This window comes from Staurois parvus, unplaced genomic scaffold, assembly GCF_062004578.1.
Source record: "Staurois parvus isolate SC_StPar_1 unplaced genomic scaffold, SC_StPar_1.0 ptg002515l, whole genome shotgun sequence".
NCBI lineage: Eukaryota > Metazoa > Chordata > Amphibia > Anura > Ranidae > Staurois > Staurois parvus.
Window position 1 is genome coordinate 27,074 of NW_028320311.1, and position 17,651 is coordinate 44,724.

Genomic DNA, 17,651 nt, shown 5'->3' on the forward strand with positions numbered 1-17,651 from the left:
TAGGGTCACTCATTACCAAGCCAACATTCTGGGGTCACCCTTCACCGATGTTCTAGGGTCACTCATTACCAAGCCAACATTCTGGGGTCACCCTTCACCGATGTTCTAGGGTCACTCATTACCAAGCCAACATTCTGGGGTCACCCTTCACCGATGTTCTAGGGTCACTCATTACCAAGCCAACATTCTGGGGTCACCCTTCACCGATGTTCTAGGGTCACTCATTACCAAGCCAACATTCTGGGGTCACCCTTCACCAATGCTGTAGGGTCACCCTTTACCAAGCCAACATTCTGGGGTCACCCTTTACCAAGCCAACATTCAAGGGGGTCACCCTTTACCAAGCCAACATTCAAGGGGGTCACCCTTTACCAAGCCAACATTCAAGGGGGTCACCCTTTACCAAGCCAACATTCAAGGGGGTCACCCTTCACCAAGCCAACATTCAAGGGGGTCACCCTTCACCAAGCCAACATTCCGGGGGTCACCCTTTACCAAGCCAACATTCAAGGGGGTCACCCTTCACCAAGCCAACATTCAAAGGGGTCACCCTTTACCAAGCCAACATTCTGGGGTCACCCTTTGCCAATGCTGTAGGGTCACCTTTTACCAAGCCAACATTCTGGGGTCACCCTTCACCAAGCCAACATTCTGGGGTCACATTCAGACAATACACATACAGATTGCGGGAACAGAAGCAGCCAATGAAGGGAGGGTATCCTGTGTCCATATCCCACCCCCCTTACCAGTAATATTCTCACTTGAGCATTGACTGATGGGAAGCAAAGAGGTACCCTGACCTCCAGCACATTAGGGGGCAGAATCGCGGAGCCCCAAGTATCGGGGGTGTCTCTTATTCTGCTTTCCTCATTATACAGACACGACTCCATAGTTCTAGTGCCCCCATAACTGTCCATTCACAGCGGCGTGTCATCCCTCGTGTATCTGCGGGAGGATCACACACAACACGGGTAATACACGGGAACTGGAGGAACCAGTCTGCTCTGTCTGGCGGGTCGGAGAACAATACCTCCACTGTCCTCTTCCCGGCACCATGCGGGAGGTCACATCTGTGTACAGTTTCAGATGGTTTGTCTGATCTCCTCCGTGACCCAATCATGGCCATGAACACGCCGTGTACCAGACACCCCACAACTGACCTTTCAGTGGTTTGGCAGGAATGCCCCCCGTGTTTCTCCCACCCATGGGGATTTTGGTGTGCAGTTTTCTGCCATTCCCAGAGTTCCTGGCTCTGAACAGCCACTTCTGAGTTCCCAAAATTCCTCTCGGGGGTTTTTATCAATTCAGGCCAGAAAGTATGGAACATCCAGACTCCACCTATAACTGAAAGTCACTTGTGGGAGGGCAAGCCCTTCAGAGCAGAATACTCCCCCAATAAATCAGCAATGAGATGGACTTGAAGTGCACATGGAGCCCAACAGTCAACTTCTGGTTTACTTCCCTTTTGGTCAGTTAAATACAATTAAATCATCCTGCTACATCTGTTTAGTGGAAAAAACTGTTGATCCTGCCAGAAATCCTGCCAGCTGATGATGGTGCTCAATGTTTTTAGTTGCCCTTGCCCTGTTCCGAGCTATCCTTCCAGGACTACAGAACACCTCCTCCTATGTGATGCAGAAGAGAAGGGGGGGGGGGTTGTATTCCTGTCTTGATGACAATGCTGCCCATCCAGAGATACAGCACGGTGAATGTTGTCACCTTAAGAGACAGTGTGTTACTGACAGGATGACCAGGTGAAAAAGGGAAAAAATCCTGAAATAGAAAAACTAATGCAGCCACCATCAAAGGACTGGCATATGAAGTTTTTGGTTTTGGGCTTAGATACACTTTAACTGCAAACCACCCATCTTAACCCCTTGGAGCCGGCGCCTCCTGGCCCTTTAAGGGTTTCAGAAGCCGGGAGGCGGGGCTATAGGGTCATGTGACCGCCGTGATTCACCGTCACATGATCGGGAAAGGTCCTGATCGAAAGAGGAGATCAGGACCTCTCCGTGAGTACCGGACACGTGCGCTGGGAGGTCCAGCTTTCTGCTTCTGATGACACCCCACATCCCAAGCAGAGGAACAGTAGGTGTGGCCGCCTGCTTCTCACCCCCCCCCCCCCCCCCCTGCTCACTTCCCCACCAATAAAACGATTAGGCTGAGTGAGGCTTCCTGGAGGACTTACAGGTCATAATGCTGGTTCCACTTGGGGTCCAGGGTGTTCTTCACCGTGTCTGTAGAGTGACATTGCCCAGACCCGTCCACTACCACCTTGGCAAAGGGATCCGGGAGCCCTGCAGTTGGGGGAAAGAGAGAAAGCAGATAACGCAGCCGGCCTTCGAGCTGAACACAAAAGTCACATGTAAAGAGATGTCACACGTCTTATCCCAGGCTGGCCACATCGAGGCCCAGCAACCCATCTCAGTGGTAATGAAGGAGGTGAAGCCAAACGTTTACATAGGAAGAAGCTGGTGTGACCTCATCCTTGAGGAGTGACAACGTACCGAGTGTTCTGCCACTTCCTGTCCAATACATGTCAGTGGAGACAGGAAGTGACCTCAATCCCCGCCCCCCTGGAAGTCTTCCTGAGATGAGAGACAATTGCTGGAATAATTAAGTGTTCTCACGTGGCGACCTCTTCCTGTTATTACGTCTTGTTGCCTGGCGACCACTTCCTGTTATTACGTCTTGTTGCCTGGCGACCACTTCCTGTTATTACGTCTTGTTGCCTGGCGACCACTTCCTGTTATTACGTCTTGTTGCCTGGCGACCATTTCTGTTATCTCACATATATATTCCTATTATAGCCAAATTTACCCCCCTAACTCCTCCCACATTTACCCCCTAACTCCTCCCACAGTGTTTACACGACATAGACAGTAATATACGGAAACGTGCGGATTGTTCCTGATTGGTGTTCTATTACTTTGTGGAACGTTTCGCCGAACGGTTCACAAAATATCGCCGTTTTTGTGGTGAAATTGGTCCCATAGGAATGAATGGCGGAATGTTCAACACTACAGTGGGAGCTGACAAATCAGGACATGATTCCTGAACTGCCGTCACTCCCTCATTGTCCCGCCCACCTACACAAATCTTATGTCACAACGTTCAGCTATCCCGGCTGCCACTAAAAATGTCCACGGCTAAGCCATAGTCCTGATAGTCACAATATGACCATTTGTTTGCAACTCATCCACCCATTGACATTCATTGAAACTCCACTCTAGCCACCTCAAATGTGAAGGGCAATTTCTAAACTGCGACTGTGCCTTCATTTGTAAGCTTTCAGAGACATACTATGTATCAAAATGTAGGTCTGGGTCTTGTGATTCTCACAATATAAAGCTCTTCGGTGTAGGATGTATAATTTGTAAACTACAACCGTTTGAAGATGGCAACTGCCAGTGAAGTGAGCAAGTTGGAGCAGTTTGTTTTCTCTGCCCTTGCTGTAGAGTTGCCATAGGAACCCAGGTGTGTGAGTTGCCATAGGAACCCAGGTGTGTGAGCCGGCAGCAGAGTGACCAAACCTAGAGTGTGAGTTGTAGACTGCTGGAGGAGGAAAGAACACGTCACACAATTCCCCAGAAATTGGAGCTTTTCTTCTAAGAATTATATCAAAAGAATATTTCAGGCTCCCCCCCCCCACCAGAGATCTGCCTGTTGCCCCCCAGAGTCCCCCACACACGGGGCCCACCAAGTCACAACACAAAGGAGAACTACGGTGATACTCACTGAAAAAATCCTTCTTCACCAGATTCTTCGCACACAGCACTGCAAGAGAGCAAAAACATGAAACGATTAATGAGTGCAACAATGTAACAGTGTTCAGGGTATCAACACTTCCAATGAGTGCAACAATGGAACAGTGTTCAGGATATCAACACTTCTGAGTGCAACAATGTAACAGTGTCCAGGATATCAACACTTCTAATGAGTGCAACAATGTAACAGTGTTCAGGGTATCAACACTTCCAATGAGTGCAACAATGTAACAGTGTTCAGGGTATCAACACTTCCAATGAGTGCAACAATGTAACAGTGTCCAGGATATCAACACTTCCAATGAGTGCAACAATGTAACAGTGTTCAGGGTATCAACACTTCCAATGAGTGCAACAATGTAACAGTGTTCAGGGTATCAACACTTCCAATGAGTGCAACAATGTAACAGTGTCCAGGATATCAACACCTCTGAGTGCAACAATGTAACAGTGTCCAGGATATCAACACCTCTGAGTGCAACAATGTAACAGTGTTCAGGAGATCAACAATGTTATCAAACTAAGGGAAGCACACAGGGTGAGGGGAGGGGGGGGGGTTAAAGTAGACCTCCACTGATACAGGAAAATAAAGGGGAACCAATCAGGACAGAAAAGACAAATAGCTGAAAGGCTGATGCACATTTCCTGGGGAAAGGGCTGCTCTCTGCAGAGCTGCTCACATAGGAGAAGACCTGGACACCTGATCAGATCTCCTCACATGTCACATGACCAGCACTGGAGGGAGACCAGAGCAGCATTTACACCAGGAGAGACATTTCATCTGACGACTCGTTACGCCTCCATCCAAGAAAGCCTGTAATTACAGCTTCAGGCCAGGAGAGGTCCCTCTCCCCGATCCACAGATCACTGTTGTCTGAATGATCCCAGAGATCTCTATGGAGGACAAACAAATCAAAGAAAACTTCCTGCAGAGTGTTTAGTATGTTTACTACAAATACATAATATCCATTAATCAGCAAAAGTCTGAGCCAAGGAATGAGAATCCCACCAGAGCAGCAGATCCCACGTCCCTCATACAGGACTAGGCAATCTTCAGATCCCGGCACAGGATCCCTCATCATCCCACGTCCCCTGTCACTCATACAGGACTAGGCACTCTTCAGATCCCGGCACCGGATCCCTCATCGGATCCCGGCACCGGATCCCTCATCGGATCCCGGCACCGGATCCCTCATCGGATCCCAGCACAGGATCCCTCATCAGATCCCAGCACAGGATCCCTCATCAGATCCCAGCACAGGATCCCTCATCAGATCCCAGCACAGGATCCCTCATCAGATCCCAGCACAGGATCCCTCATCAGATCCCAGCACAGGATCCCTCATCAGATCCCAGCACAGGATCCCTCATCAGATCCCAGCACAGGATCCCTCATCAGATCCCAGCACAGGATCCCTCATCAGATCCCAGCACAGGATCCCTCATCAGATCCCAGCACAGGATTCCTCATCAGATACCAGCACAGGATCCCTCATCAGATCCCAGCACAGGATCCCTCATCATCCCACGTCCCCTGTCACTCATACAGGGCTGGACAAGCTTCAGATCCCAGCACAGGATCCCTCATCAGATCACAGCACAGGATCCCTCATCATCCCACGTCCCCTGTCACTCATACAAAGCTGGACAATCTTCAGATCCCAGCACAGGTTCCCTCATCAGATCCCAGCACAGGGTTCCTCATCAGATCCCAGCACAGGGTTCCTCATCAGATCCCAGCACAGGGTCCCTCATCAGATCCCAGCACAGGATCCCTCATCAGATCCCAGCACAGGATCCCTCATCAGATCCCAGCACAGGATCCCTCATCATCCCACGTCCCCTGTCACTCATACAGGGCTGGACAATCTTCAGATCCCAGCACAGGATCCCTCATCAGATCCCAGCACAGGGTTCCTCATCAGATCCCAGCACAGGATCCCTCATCAGATCCCAGCACAGGATCCCTCATCATCCCACGTCCCGTCACTCATACAGGGCTGGACAATCTTCAGATCCCAGCACAGGATCCCTCATCAGATCCCAGCACAGGGTTCCTCATCAGATCCCAGCACAGGATCCCTCATCAGATCCCAGCACAGGGTTCCTCATCAGATCCCAGCACAGGATCCCTCATCAGATCCCAGCACAGGATCCCTCATCAGATCCCAGCACAGGATCTCCCCCCCCCCCAGCCAATGCAGTAATAATCCTCCCACCCTGTCCTAAAACATGTCTATCAGTCCACAGTGAACTGAGAAGAAATCTCCACCAGAAGCTGCAGAGAGGTCCTGGGGGGCTCCGGCCTTCTCCTCGGGATGGACATTTTTGCCATACCAGACTGCTGATTACAGACTAAAAAACCAAAAGGAAAAGTAAGAGAGACGCTGAGAGAGAGCGAGCCGTGTGTACATGTCATTCCTAGAATTCCCTGGACTGGGCCAGAGGGAACGCTGCGCAACATGACCGCCGCTGTGCGCACCAACCGACCGCCGACACCGATCCCACCCCTCACCAGAGTACACTCTATATACAACATGACCGCCGCTGCGCGCACCGACCGACCGCCGACACCCATCCCATCCCACCCCTCACCAGAGTACACTCTATATACAACATGACCGCCACTGCGCGCACCAACCGACCGCCGACACCCATCCCACCCCTCACCAGAGTACACTCTATATACAACATGACCGCCGCTGCGCGCACCAACCGACCGCCGACACCCATCCCACCCCACCCCTCACCAGAGTACACTCTATATACAACATGACCGCCACTGCGCGCACCGACCGACCGCCGACACCCATCCCACCCCTCACCAGAGTACACTCTATATACAACATGACCGCCGCTGCGCGCACCAACCGACCGCCGACACCCATCCCACCCCTCACCAGAGTACACTCTATATACAACATGACCGCCACTGTGCGCACCGACCGAACGCCAACACCGATCCCATCCCACCCCTCACCAGAGTACACTGTATATACAACATGACCACCGCTGTGCGCACTGACCGAACGCCAACACCGATCCCATCCCACCCCTCACCAGAGTACACTCTATATACAACATGACCGCCACTGCGCGCACCGACCGACCGCCGACACCCATCCCACCCCTCACCAGAGTACACTCTATATACAACATGACCGCCGCTGCGCGCACCGACCGACCGCCGACACCCATCCCACCCCTCACCAGAGTACACTCTATATACAACATGACCGCCACTGTGCGCACCGACCGACCGCCGACACCGATCCCACCCCTCACCAGAGTACACTCTATATACAACATGACCGCCGCTGCGAGCACCAACCGACCGCCAACACCCATCCCACCCCTCACCAGAGTACACTCTATATACAACATGACCGCCGCTGTGCGCACCAACCGACCGCCGACACCCATCCCACCCCTCACCAGAGTACACTCTATATACAACATGACCGCCGCTGCGCGCACCAACCGACCGCCGACACCCATCCCACCCCTCACCAGAGTACACTCTATATACAACATGACCGCCACTGCGCGCACCGACCGACCGCCGACACCCATCCCACCCCTCACCAGAGTACACTCTATATACAACATGACCGCCGCTGTGCGCACCGACCGAACGCCAACACCGATCCCATCCCACCCCTCACCAGAGTACACTGTATATACAACATGACCACCGCTGTGCGCACTGACCGAACGCCAACACCGATCCCATCCCACCCCTCACCAGAGTACACTCTATTTACAACATGACCGCTGCTGTGCGCACCAACCGACCGCCGACACCCATCCCACCCCTCACCAGAGTACACTCTATATACAACATGACCGCCGCTGTGCGCACCAACTGACCGCCGACACCGATCCCATCCCACCCCTCACCAGAGTACACTCTATATACAACATGACCGCCGCTGCGCGCACCAACCGACCGCCGACACCCATCCCACCCCTCACCAGAGTACACTCTATATACAACATGACCGCCGCTGTGCGCACCAACCGACCGCCGACACCGATCCCATCCCACCCCTCACCAGAGTACACTCTATATACAACATGACCACCGCTGTGCGCACCAACCGACCGCCGACACCCATCCCACCCCTCACCAGAGTACACTCTATATACAACATGACCGCCGCTGTGCGCACCAACCGACCGCCGACACCCATCCCATCCCACCCCTCACCAGAGTACACTCTATATACAACATGACCGCCGCTGCGCGCACCAACTGACCGCCGACACCCATCCCATCCCTCACCAGAGTACACTCTATTTACAACATGACCGCCGCTGTGCAAACCACAGATCACCCCCCACACCCCCACCAAAATACAGCCTATATTCAAGACTTCATCATTACGGATTTCTATACGATATGTATTACTTCTATTTTATATAAATGATTGCACATATTATACATGTAATAATGGGCCCCGCGGGTGTAGAGACCCGGACATAGAACAGGGATGGTGGGAACCCCTCATAATGGGCACAGCGGGTGTACAGACCCAGGAACTCAGCACAGGGATGGTGGGAACCCCTCATAATGGGCACAGCGGGTGTACAGACCCGGGAACTCAGCACAGGGATGGTGGGAACCCCTCATAATAGGCACAGCGGGTGTACAGACCTGGGACATAGAACAGGGATGGTGGGAACCCCTCATAATGGGCACAGCGGGTGTAGAGACCCGGACATAGAACAGGGATGGTGGGAACCCCTCATAATGGGCACAGCGGGTGTACAGACCCGGGAACTCAGCACAGGGATGGTGGGAACCCCTCATAATAGGCACAGCGGGTGTACAGACCTGGGACATAGAACAGGGATGGTGGGAACCCCTCATAATGGGCACAGCGGGTGTACAGACCCGGGAACTCAGCACAGGGATGGGGGGAACCCCTCATAATGGGCACAGCGGGTGTACAGACCCAGGAACTCAGCACAGGGATGGTGGGAACCCCTCATAATGGGCACAGCGGGTGTACAGACCTGGGAACTCAGCACAGGGATGGGGGGAACCCCTCATAATGGGCACAGCGGGTGTACAGACCTGGGAACTCAGCACAGGGATGGGGGGAACCCCTCATAATGGGCACAGCGGGTGTACAGACCAAGGAACTCAGCACAGGGATGGTGGGAACCCCTCATAATGGGCACAGCGGGTGTACAGACCCGGGAACTCAGCACAGGGATGGGGGGAACCCCTCATAATGGGCACAGCGGGTGTACAGACCCGGGAACTCAGCACAGGGATGGGGGGAACCCCTCATAATGGGCACAGCGGGTGTACAGACCCGGGAACTCAGCGCAGGGATTTCACCAGTCGAGTGTCTGGCACACAGAAGTGACAGTTGGGAGGTGTAATTCTCCCACATTTGTAATAAGTTTCGGGTAGAGAATGTCTGTAAGAAGAAAGGCTGATCATCATGGGGCCCCGCATTGGCCTGCAGCGAGTTGAAGGAGACTCTCCACCTGAGTCATATATAATGGAGGAGGTAACAGACCACGGCTGAATTCTATTACAATGTTGGTGATCTGGTTACAGCATCCAGTGGAGGTGGGGGGGGGGCACTGTGCATGAAAGAGGAGGGTGGGGACATTGGAAGGGACAAGACCAAAGTATTGGGGGGGTACACATGTATGGGGGTCATTCTGTGTGCAGTGCGACTCTCATGGGATCTCCCATCTTCTATGAGTAGCTGGAGCGCCGTACCCTCCAGTAGAGGGGACAGTAGAGGACGCCCCTCGGAGCGCCGTACCCTCCAGTAGAGGGGACAGTAGAGGACGCCCCGCGGAGCGCCGTACCCTCCAGTAGAGGGTACAGTAGAGGACGCCCCGCGGAGCGCCGTACCCTCCAGTAGCGGTGACAGCAGAGGACGCCCCGCGGAGCGCCGTACCCTCCAGTAGAGGGGACAGTAGAGGACGCCCCGCGGAGCGCCCTACCGTCCAGTAGCAGTGACAGCAGAGGACGCCCCGCGGAGCGCCGTACCCTAAAGTAGCGGTGACAGCAGAGGACGCCCCGTGGAGCGCCCTACCGTCTAGTAGAGGGGACAGTAGAGGACGCCCCGCGGAGCGCCGTACCCTCCAGTAGAGGGAACAGTAGAGGACGCCCCGCGGAGCGCCGTACCCTCCAGTAGCGGTGACAGCAGAGGACGCCCCGCGGAGCGCCGTACCCTCCAGTAGCGGTGACAGCAGAGGACGCCCCGCGGAGCGCCGTACCCTCCAGTAGCGGTGACAGCAGAGGACGCCCCGCGGAGCGCCGTACCCTCCAGTAGCGGTGACAGCAGAGGACGCCCCGCGGAGCGCCGTACCCTCCAGTAGCGGTGACAGTAGAGGACGCCCCGCGGAACGCCGTACCCTCCAGTAGCGGTGACAGCAGAGGACGCCCCGCGGAGCGCCGTACCCTCCAGTAGCAGTGACAGCAGAGGACGCCCCGCGGAGCGCCGTACCCTCCAGTAGCAGTGACAGCAGAGGACGCCCCGCGGAGCGCCGTACCCTCCAGTAGCAGTGACAGTAGAGGACGCCCCGCGGAGCGCCGTACCCTCCAGTAGCAGTGACAGTAGAGGACGCCCCGCGGAGCGCCGTACCCTCCAGTAGAGGGGACAGCAGAGGACGCCCCGCGGAGCGCCGTACCCTCCAGTAGCAGTGACAGCAGAGGACGCCCCGCGGAGCGCCGTACCCTCCAGTAGCAGTGACAGGAGAGGACGCCCCGCGGAGCGCCGTACCCTCCAGTAGCAGTGACAGTAGAGGACGCCCCGCGGAGCGCCGTACCCTCCAGTAGCAGTGACAGTAGAGGACGCCCCGCGGAACGCCGTACCCTCCAGTAGCGGTGACAGCAGAGGACGCCCCGCGGAGCGCCGTACCCTCCAGTAGCAGTGACAGCAGAGGACGCCCCGCGGAGCACCGTACCCTCCAGTAGCAGTGACAGCAGAGGACGCCCCGCGGAGCGCCGTACCCTCCAGTAGCAGTGACAGGAGAGGACGCCCCGCGGTGCCGCGGTACCCTCCAGTAGCGGTGACAGTAGAGGACGCCCCGCGGAGCGCCGTACCCTCCAGTAGCGGTGACAGCAGAGGAAGCCCTGCGGAGCGCCGTACCCTCCAGTAGCAGTGACAGTAGAGGACGCCCCGCGGAGCGCCGTACCCTCCAGTAGCAGTGACAGTAGAGGACGCCCCGCGGAGCGCCGTACCCTCCAGTAGAGGGGACAGCAGAGGACGCCCCGCGGAGCGCCGTACCCTCCAGTAGCAGTGACAGCAGAGGACGCCCCGCGGAGCGCCGTACCCTCCAGTAGCAGTGACAGGAGAGGACGCCCCGCGGAGCGCCGTACCCTCCAGTAGCGGTGACAGTAGAGGACGCCCCGCGGAGCGCCGTACCCTCCAGTAGCGGTGACAGCAGAGGACGCCCCGCGGAGCGCCGTACCCTCCAGTAGCAGTGACAGTAGAGGACGCCCCGCGGAGCGCCGTACCCTCCAGTAGCGGTGACAGCAGAGGACGCCCCGCGGAGCGCCGTACCCTCCAGTAGCGGTGACAGCAGAGGACGCCCCGCGGAGCGCCGTACCCTCCAGTAACAGTGACAGCAGAGGACGCCCCGCGGAGCGCCGTACCCTTCAGTAGCAGTGACAGGAGAGGACGCGCCGCGCTCTTCCAGACACCAGACGCTGCAATTGTTTAGACTCCGTCCTCAGCTTCACAGCATTGTTAGAGAGACAAAGACTTCCTTCAGCGGGGGAGGGGGGGGGGGGGGGACAGGCACAGGGAAGGTCACAAGAGTCCTATTTATATTTCCCCATTTCTACCACATTACCCCCCCCCCCCCTCTGCAACAAGGGGGGCCACCATGTCCTATATTATGGAGGACTCCGCTCACAACAGACCCTTCAGTCATTGGTCAATGCAAAACCCCGACAGTGACTTCTGTCCTGACATTATATTCGTGGGAACCTTACACTGAGGTAAGAGGGGTTCCCACCATCCCTGTGCTGAGTTCCTGGGTCTGTACACCCGCTGTGCCCATTATGAGGGATTCCCACCATCCCTGTGCTGAGTTCTTGGGTCTGTACACCCGCTGTGCCCATTATGAGGGGTTCCCACCACCCCTGTGCTGAGTTCCTAGGTCTGTACCCCCGCTGTGCCCATTATGAGGGGTTCCCACCATCCCTGTGCTGAGTTCCTGGGTCTGTACCCCTGCTGTGCCCATTATGAGGGGTTCCCACCATCCCTGTGCTGAGTTCCCGGGTCTGTACACCCGCTGTGCCCATTATGAGGGGTTCCCACCATCCCTGTGCTGAGTTCCTGGGTCTGTACACCCGTTGGCTGATCCTGTGCAGAGTAGAAGTGTGCGGGTCCAGGATGGCGGTTGTGGGTGGAGCGGGGGGTGATCCTCTGCAGAGTAGAAGTGTGCGGGTCCAGGGTGGCGGTTGTGGGTGGAGCGGGGGGCGCTCGCTGTGCAGAGTAGAAGTGTGTGGGTCCAGGGTGGCGGTTGTGGGTGGAGCGGGGGGTGATCCTGTGCAGAGAAGTGTGCGGGTCCAGGGTGGCGGTTGTGGGTGGAGCGGGGGGCGCTCGCTGTGCAGAGTAGAAGTGTGTGGGTCCAGGATGGCGGTTGTGGGTGGAGCGGGGGGCGCTCGCTGTGCAGAGTAGAAGTGTGTGGGTCCAGGATGGCGGTTGTGGGTGGAGCGGGGGGTGATCCTGTGTAGGGTAGAAGTGTGTGGGTCCAGGGTGGCGGTTGTGGGTGGAGCGGGGGGCGCTCGCTGTGCAGAGAAGTGTGTGGGTCCAGGATGGCGGTTGTGGGTGGAGCGGGGGGTGATCCTGTGTAGAGTAGAAGTGTGCGGGTCCAGGGTGGCGGTTGTGGGTGGAGCAGGGGGTGATCCTGTGCAGAGAAGTGTGCGGGTCCAGGGTGGCGGTTGTGGGTGGAGCGGGGGGTGATCCTGTGCAGAGTAGAAGTGTGCGGGTCCAGGGTGGCGGTTGTGGGTGGAGCGGGGGGTGATCCTGTGCAGAGAAGTGTGCGGGTCCAGGGTGGCGGTTGTGGGTGGAGCGGGGGGTGATCCTGTGTAGAGTAGAAGTGTGCGGGTCCAGGGTGGCGGTTGTGGGTGGAGCGGGGGGTGATCCTGTGCAGAGTAGAAGTGTGCGGGTCCAGGGTGGCGGTTGTGGGTGGAGCGGGGGGTGATCCTGTGTAGAGTAGAAGTGTGCGGGTCCAGGGTGGCGGTTGTGGGTGGAGCGGGGGGTGATCCTGTGCAGAGTAGAAGTGTGCGGGTCCAGGGTGGCGGTTGTGGGTGGAGCGGGGGGTGATCCTGTGTAGGGTAGAAGTGTGCGGGTCCAGGGTGGTGGTTGTGGGTGGAGCGGGGGGTGATCCTGTGCAGAGAAGTGTGCGGGTCCAGGGTGGCGGTTGTGGGTGGAGCGGGGGGTGATCCTGTGCAGAGTAGAAGTGTGTGGGTCCAGGGTGGCGGTTGTGGGTGGAGCGGGGGGTGATCCTGTGCAGAGTAGAAGTGTGTGGGTCCAGGGTGGCGGTTGTGGGTGGAGCGGGGGGTGATCCTGTGCAGAGTAGAAGTGTGCGGGTCCAGGGTGGCGGTTGTGGGTGGAGCGGGGGGTGATCCTGTGCAGAGAAGTGTGCGGGTCCAGGGTGGCGGTTGTGGGTGGAGCGGGGGGTGATCCTGTGCAGAGAAGTGTGCGGGTCCAGGGTGGCGGTTGTGGGTGGAGCGGGGGGTGATCCTGTGTAGAGTAGAAGTGTAGGGGTCCAGGGTGGCGGTTGTGGGTGGAGCGGGGGGTGATCCTGTGTAGAGTAGAAGTGTGCGGGTCCAGGGTGGCGGTTGTGGGTGGAGCGGGGGGTGATCCTGTGTAGGGTAGAAGTGTGCGGGTCCAGGGTGGTGGTTGTGGGTGGAGCGGGGGGTGATCCTGTGCAGAGAAGTGTGCGGGTCCAGGGTGGCGGTTGTGGGTGGAGCGGGGGGTGATCCTGTGCAGAGTAGAAGTGTGCGGGTCCAGGGTGGCGGTTGTGGGTGGAGCGGGGGGTGATCCTGTGCAGAGAAGTGTGCGGGTCCAGGGTGGCGGTTGGGGGTGGAGCGGGGGGTGATCCTGTGCAGAGTAGAAGTGTGCGGGTCCAGGGTGGCGGTTGTGGGTGGAGCGGGGGGTGATCCTGTGCAGAGAAGTGTGCGGGTCCAGGGTGGCGGTTGTGGGTGGAGCGGGGGGTGATCCTGTGCAGAGAAGTGTGCGGGTCCAGGGTGGCGGTTGTGGGTGGAGCGGGGGGTGATCCTGTGCAGAGAAGTGTGCGGGTCCAGGGTGGCGGTTGTGGGTGGAGCGGGGGGTGATCCTGTGCAGAGTAGAAGTGTGCGGGTCCAGGGTGGCGGTTGTGGGTGGAGCGGGGGGTGATCCTGTGCAGAGAAGTGTGCGGGTCCAGGGTGGCGGTTGGGGGTGGAGCGGGGGGTGATCCTGTGCAGAGAAGTGTGCGGGTCCAGGGTGGCGGTTGTGGGTGGAGCGGGGGGTGATCCTGTGCAGAGAAGTGTGCGGGTCCAGGGTGGCGGTTGTGGGTGGAGCGGGGGGTGATCCTGTGCAGAGAAGTGTGCGGGTCCAGGGTGGCGGTTGTGGGTGGAGCGGGGGGTGATCCTGTGCAGAGTAGAAGTGTGCGGGTCCAGGGTGGCGGTTGTGGGTGGAGCGGGGGGTGATCCTGTGCAGAGAAGTGTGCGGGTCCAGGGTGGCGGTTGTGGGTGGAGCGGGGGGTGATCCTGTGCAGAGAAGTGTGCGGGTCCAGGGTGGCGGTTGTGGGTGGAGCGGGGGGTGATCCTGTGCAGAGAAGTGTGCGGGTCCAGGGTGGCGGTTGTGGGTGGAGCGGGGGGTGATCCTGTGCAGAGAAGTGTGCGGGTCCAGGGTGGCGGTTGTGGGTGGAGCGGGGGGTGATCCTGTGCAGAGAAGTGTGCGGGTCCAGGGTGGCGGTTGTGGGTGGAGCGGGGGGTGATCCTGTGCCTGTGCAGAGAAGTGTGCGGGTCCAGGGTGGCGGTTGTGGGTGGAGCGGGGGGCGCTCGCTGTGTGTGGAGTCGGATGCTGACAGTCAGGGTGAGGAATGTGCAGGAAGCCGGCCCTTCATTCAGAGACAGTGAATCATTTCCCATCTGGCCGAGTTCCTGCCTACGGGGGCTGCGCTCTCTCCAGCACCGTCTTGTGAGGGGCCTGGTGTGTCTCCACCTGAGCGAGCGGATGGATGGATGGATGGGAGACCCGCACTCATCCCTCTTCCTGTCTGCACACTTCTCCTAGGTGTCCCTGTACTGGAACTACAAGGGGGGGGCTTCTATCCTGCAGGACGCAGCCCACCCTCAGCAGCAGATTCCAACAAAGTGCGCCGGAACCCAGCCGGATCATGAACAGAATTCTGCAGTTCTGGTCTCAGGGAACCCAGCCGGATCATGAACAGAATTCTGCAGTTCTGGTCTCAGGGAACCCAGCCGGATCATGGAACAGAATTCTGCAGTTCTGGTCTCAGGGAACCCAGCCGGATCATGGAACAGAATTCTGCAGTTCTGGTCTCAGGGAACCCAGCCGGATCATGGAACAGAATTCTGCAGTTCTGGTCTCAGGGAACCCAGCCGGATCATGGAACAGAATTCTGCAGTTCTGGTCTCAGGGAACCCAGCCGGATCATGGAACAGAATTCTGCAGTTCTGGTCTCAGGGAACCCAGCCGGATCATGGAACAGAATTCTGCAGTTCTGGTCTCAGGGAACCCAGCCGGAGAAAATTCCACCCAATCACAGCGCCAGTCTGAGGCATTTCTCCATCACTTTCATCATATTTACAACAAAGCTGCGTTCACACTCCATGTGTCCCGGGACCGCATGTATAACTGCGCACTCTCCTGTCATGCACAGAGACCCCCTGGCCTTCCACAGACGCAGAGCAGCCGCTAATTCTTAATCCCGCGTTCACACTGATGTGATGTGGAATCACATGTGATCTTCAGGGAATGCGGTGCGGTTCCTGTGCGAATCACATGTGATCTGCAGGGAATGCAGTGCGGTTCCTGTGCGAATCACATGTGATCTGCAGGGAATGTGGTGCGGTTCCTGTGTGAATCACATGTAATCTTCAGGGAATGCGGTGCGGTTCCTGTGTGAATCACATGTGATCTTCAGGGAATGTGGTGCGGTTCCTGTGTGAATCACATGTGATCTGCAGGGAATGCAGTGCGGTTCCTGTGTGAATCACATGTGATCTGCAGGGAATGCGATGCGGTTCCTGTGTGAATCACATGTGATCTGCAGGGAATGCGGCGCGGTTCCTGTGTGAATCACATGTGATCTGCAGGGAATGCGGCGCGGTTCCTGTGTGAATCACATGTGATCTGCAGGGAATGCGGTGCGGTTCCTGTGTGAATCACATGTGATCTGCAGGGAATGCGGTGCGGTTCCTGTGCGAATCACACGCGATATACCGCATGTATGTGAACCCGGGCTAATGGCACTCCCATGCATTTGCGAACGCGTGCACCAAAACGCATAGCACTGCAGCAACATGCGGTTGGGTGTGGCACAATTTTGCAGGTTAAGTTCACACTCTGTGCGTGTCAGGAACACGCAAAACCACGCATAGAAAACGCACTGCCCTTCCGCAGACATTGGTTCTTACAGGCACCCCCATACATTTGCTGATGCGCATGTTTTCACGCTCTTCACATCTAGTTCACACTCCGCACGAGTCAGGAAAGCGCAGAAAGACGTGGCCCTTTAGCAGGACGCATGCACAGCGGTGCAACTAATTCTTAGTGGCCACATCAAGCATCTGCGAATGCGTGCACCAAATGCATTGAACTGCAGCAGGCCGGAGGCTCGGGGCAGCAGGCCGGAGGCTCGGGGCAGCAGGCCGGAGGCTCGGGGCAGCAGGCCGGAGGCTCGGGGCAGCAGGCCGGAGGCTCGGGGCAGCAGGCCGGAGGCTCGGGGCAGCAGGCCGGAGGCTCGGGGCAGCAGGCCGGAGGCTCGGGGCAGCAGGCCGGAGGCTCGGGGCAGCAGGCCGGAGGCTCGGGGCAGCAGGCCGGAGGCTCGGGGCAGCGGCCGGAGGGTCCGGGCAGCGGCCGGAGGGTCCGGGCAGCGGCCGGAGGGTCGGGGCAGCGGCGGGAGGGTCGGGGCAGCGGCGGGAGGGTCGGGGCAGCGGCGGGTGGGTCGGGGCAGCGGCGGGTGGGTCGGGGCAGCGGCGGGAGGGTCGGGGCAGCGGCGGGAGGGTCAGTGCAGCATGATTTTGCAGAGGGCTCAGTCACTGCTTTGGTGCGTTTGTTGGGCAGCCTACTGACATGAACAGGCTGCCCTACATGCGACGCATGGAATCACACGCGTGCTCCGTCGCACCTTCATGGTGGAAGCCGAGCCTTTGCAGGATCCAGATCTTTGCTGCACATATTTCAAAAGGACTCCCCCAAATTGATAGCATTCCCAGTGACCAATGACAAGGCAGGAATGATGGGGGGGCTGAGTGAGGAGAGACCACAGGCAGTCTCTGCTAACCTGAACCCACATTGATATGCCAATGACCGCTGCTGAGCGCTGGATGTGGCCCACGGGCCGGAGATCTGAGCTATGCATTGTATCAGGGATAAGTACATCTGAGAACAGCTGATTGGTTGATGGACCTCACTGGGTATTAAGTCGTTTCCCCCAGAGTGCCCCTTTATCTTTTGGACTGGCCATCGTGCCCAAAAATCGCACAAGCCGCCTTGTTAGTAACTAGAAATCCGAATGACAACGACCGCTTCTCCAGCCGCCGACATTCCGAGACAAAACAGACGTCGGAGAACGAACCTCCCGATCCTCCGGGCTCAGCCATGCTTTGGATGTCATTGACCACGGCCACAGAAAGAGATATCTGTGCGCGGGACACCGATCTCT

At 57.5% G+C, this 17,651-nt stretch overlaps 1 protein-coding gene across 1 annotated transcript in view; it reads right to left on the minus strand.

Moving 5' to 3' along the window:
* LOC149430702 (E3 ubiquitin-protein ligase SMURF2-like) overlaps positions 1 to 3,862 on the minus strand; it is a gene marked incomplete at its 5' end in the record, with an annotated part of 30,296 nt that extends 26,434 nt beyond the window's left edge. The window contains 2 exons of the mRNA XM_089666077.1: positions 2,189 to 2,297; positions 3,739 to 3,862. Coding sequence (XP_089522203.1) covers positions 2,189 to 2,297; positions 3,739 to 3,862 — 233 coding nt within the window. The remainder of the gene's footprint in view (positions 1 to 2,188; positions 2,298 to 3,738) is intronic.
* Between the last annotated feature and the right edge of the window lie 13,789 nt (positions 3,863 to 17,651).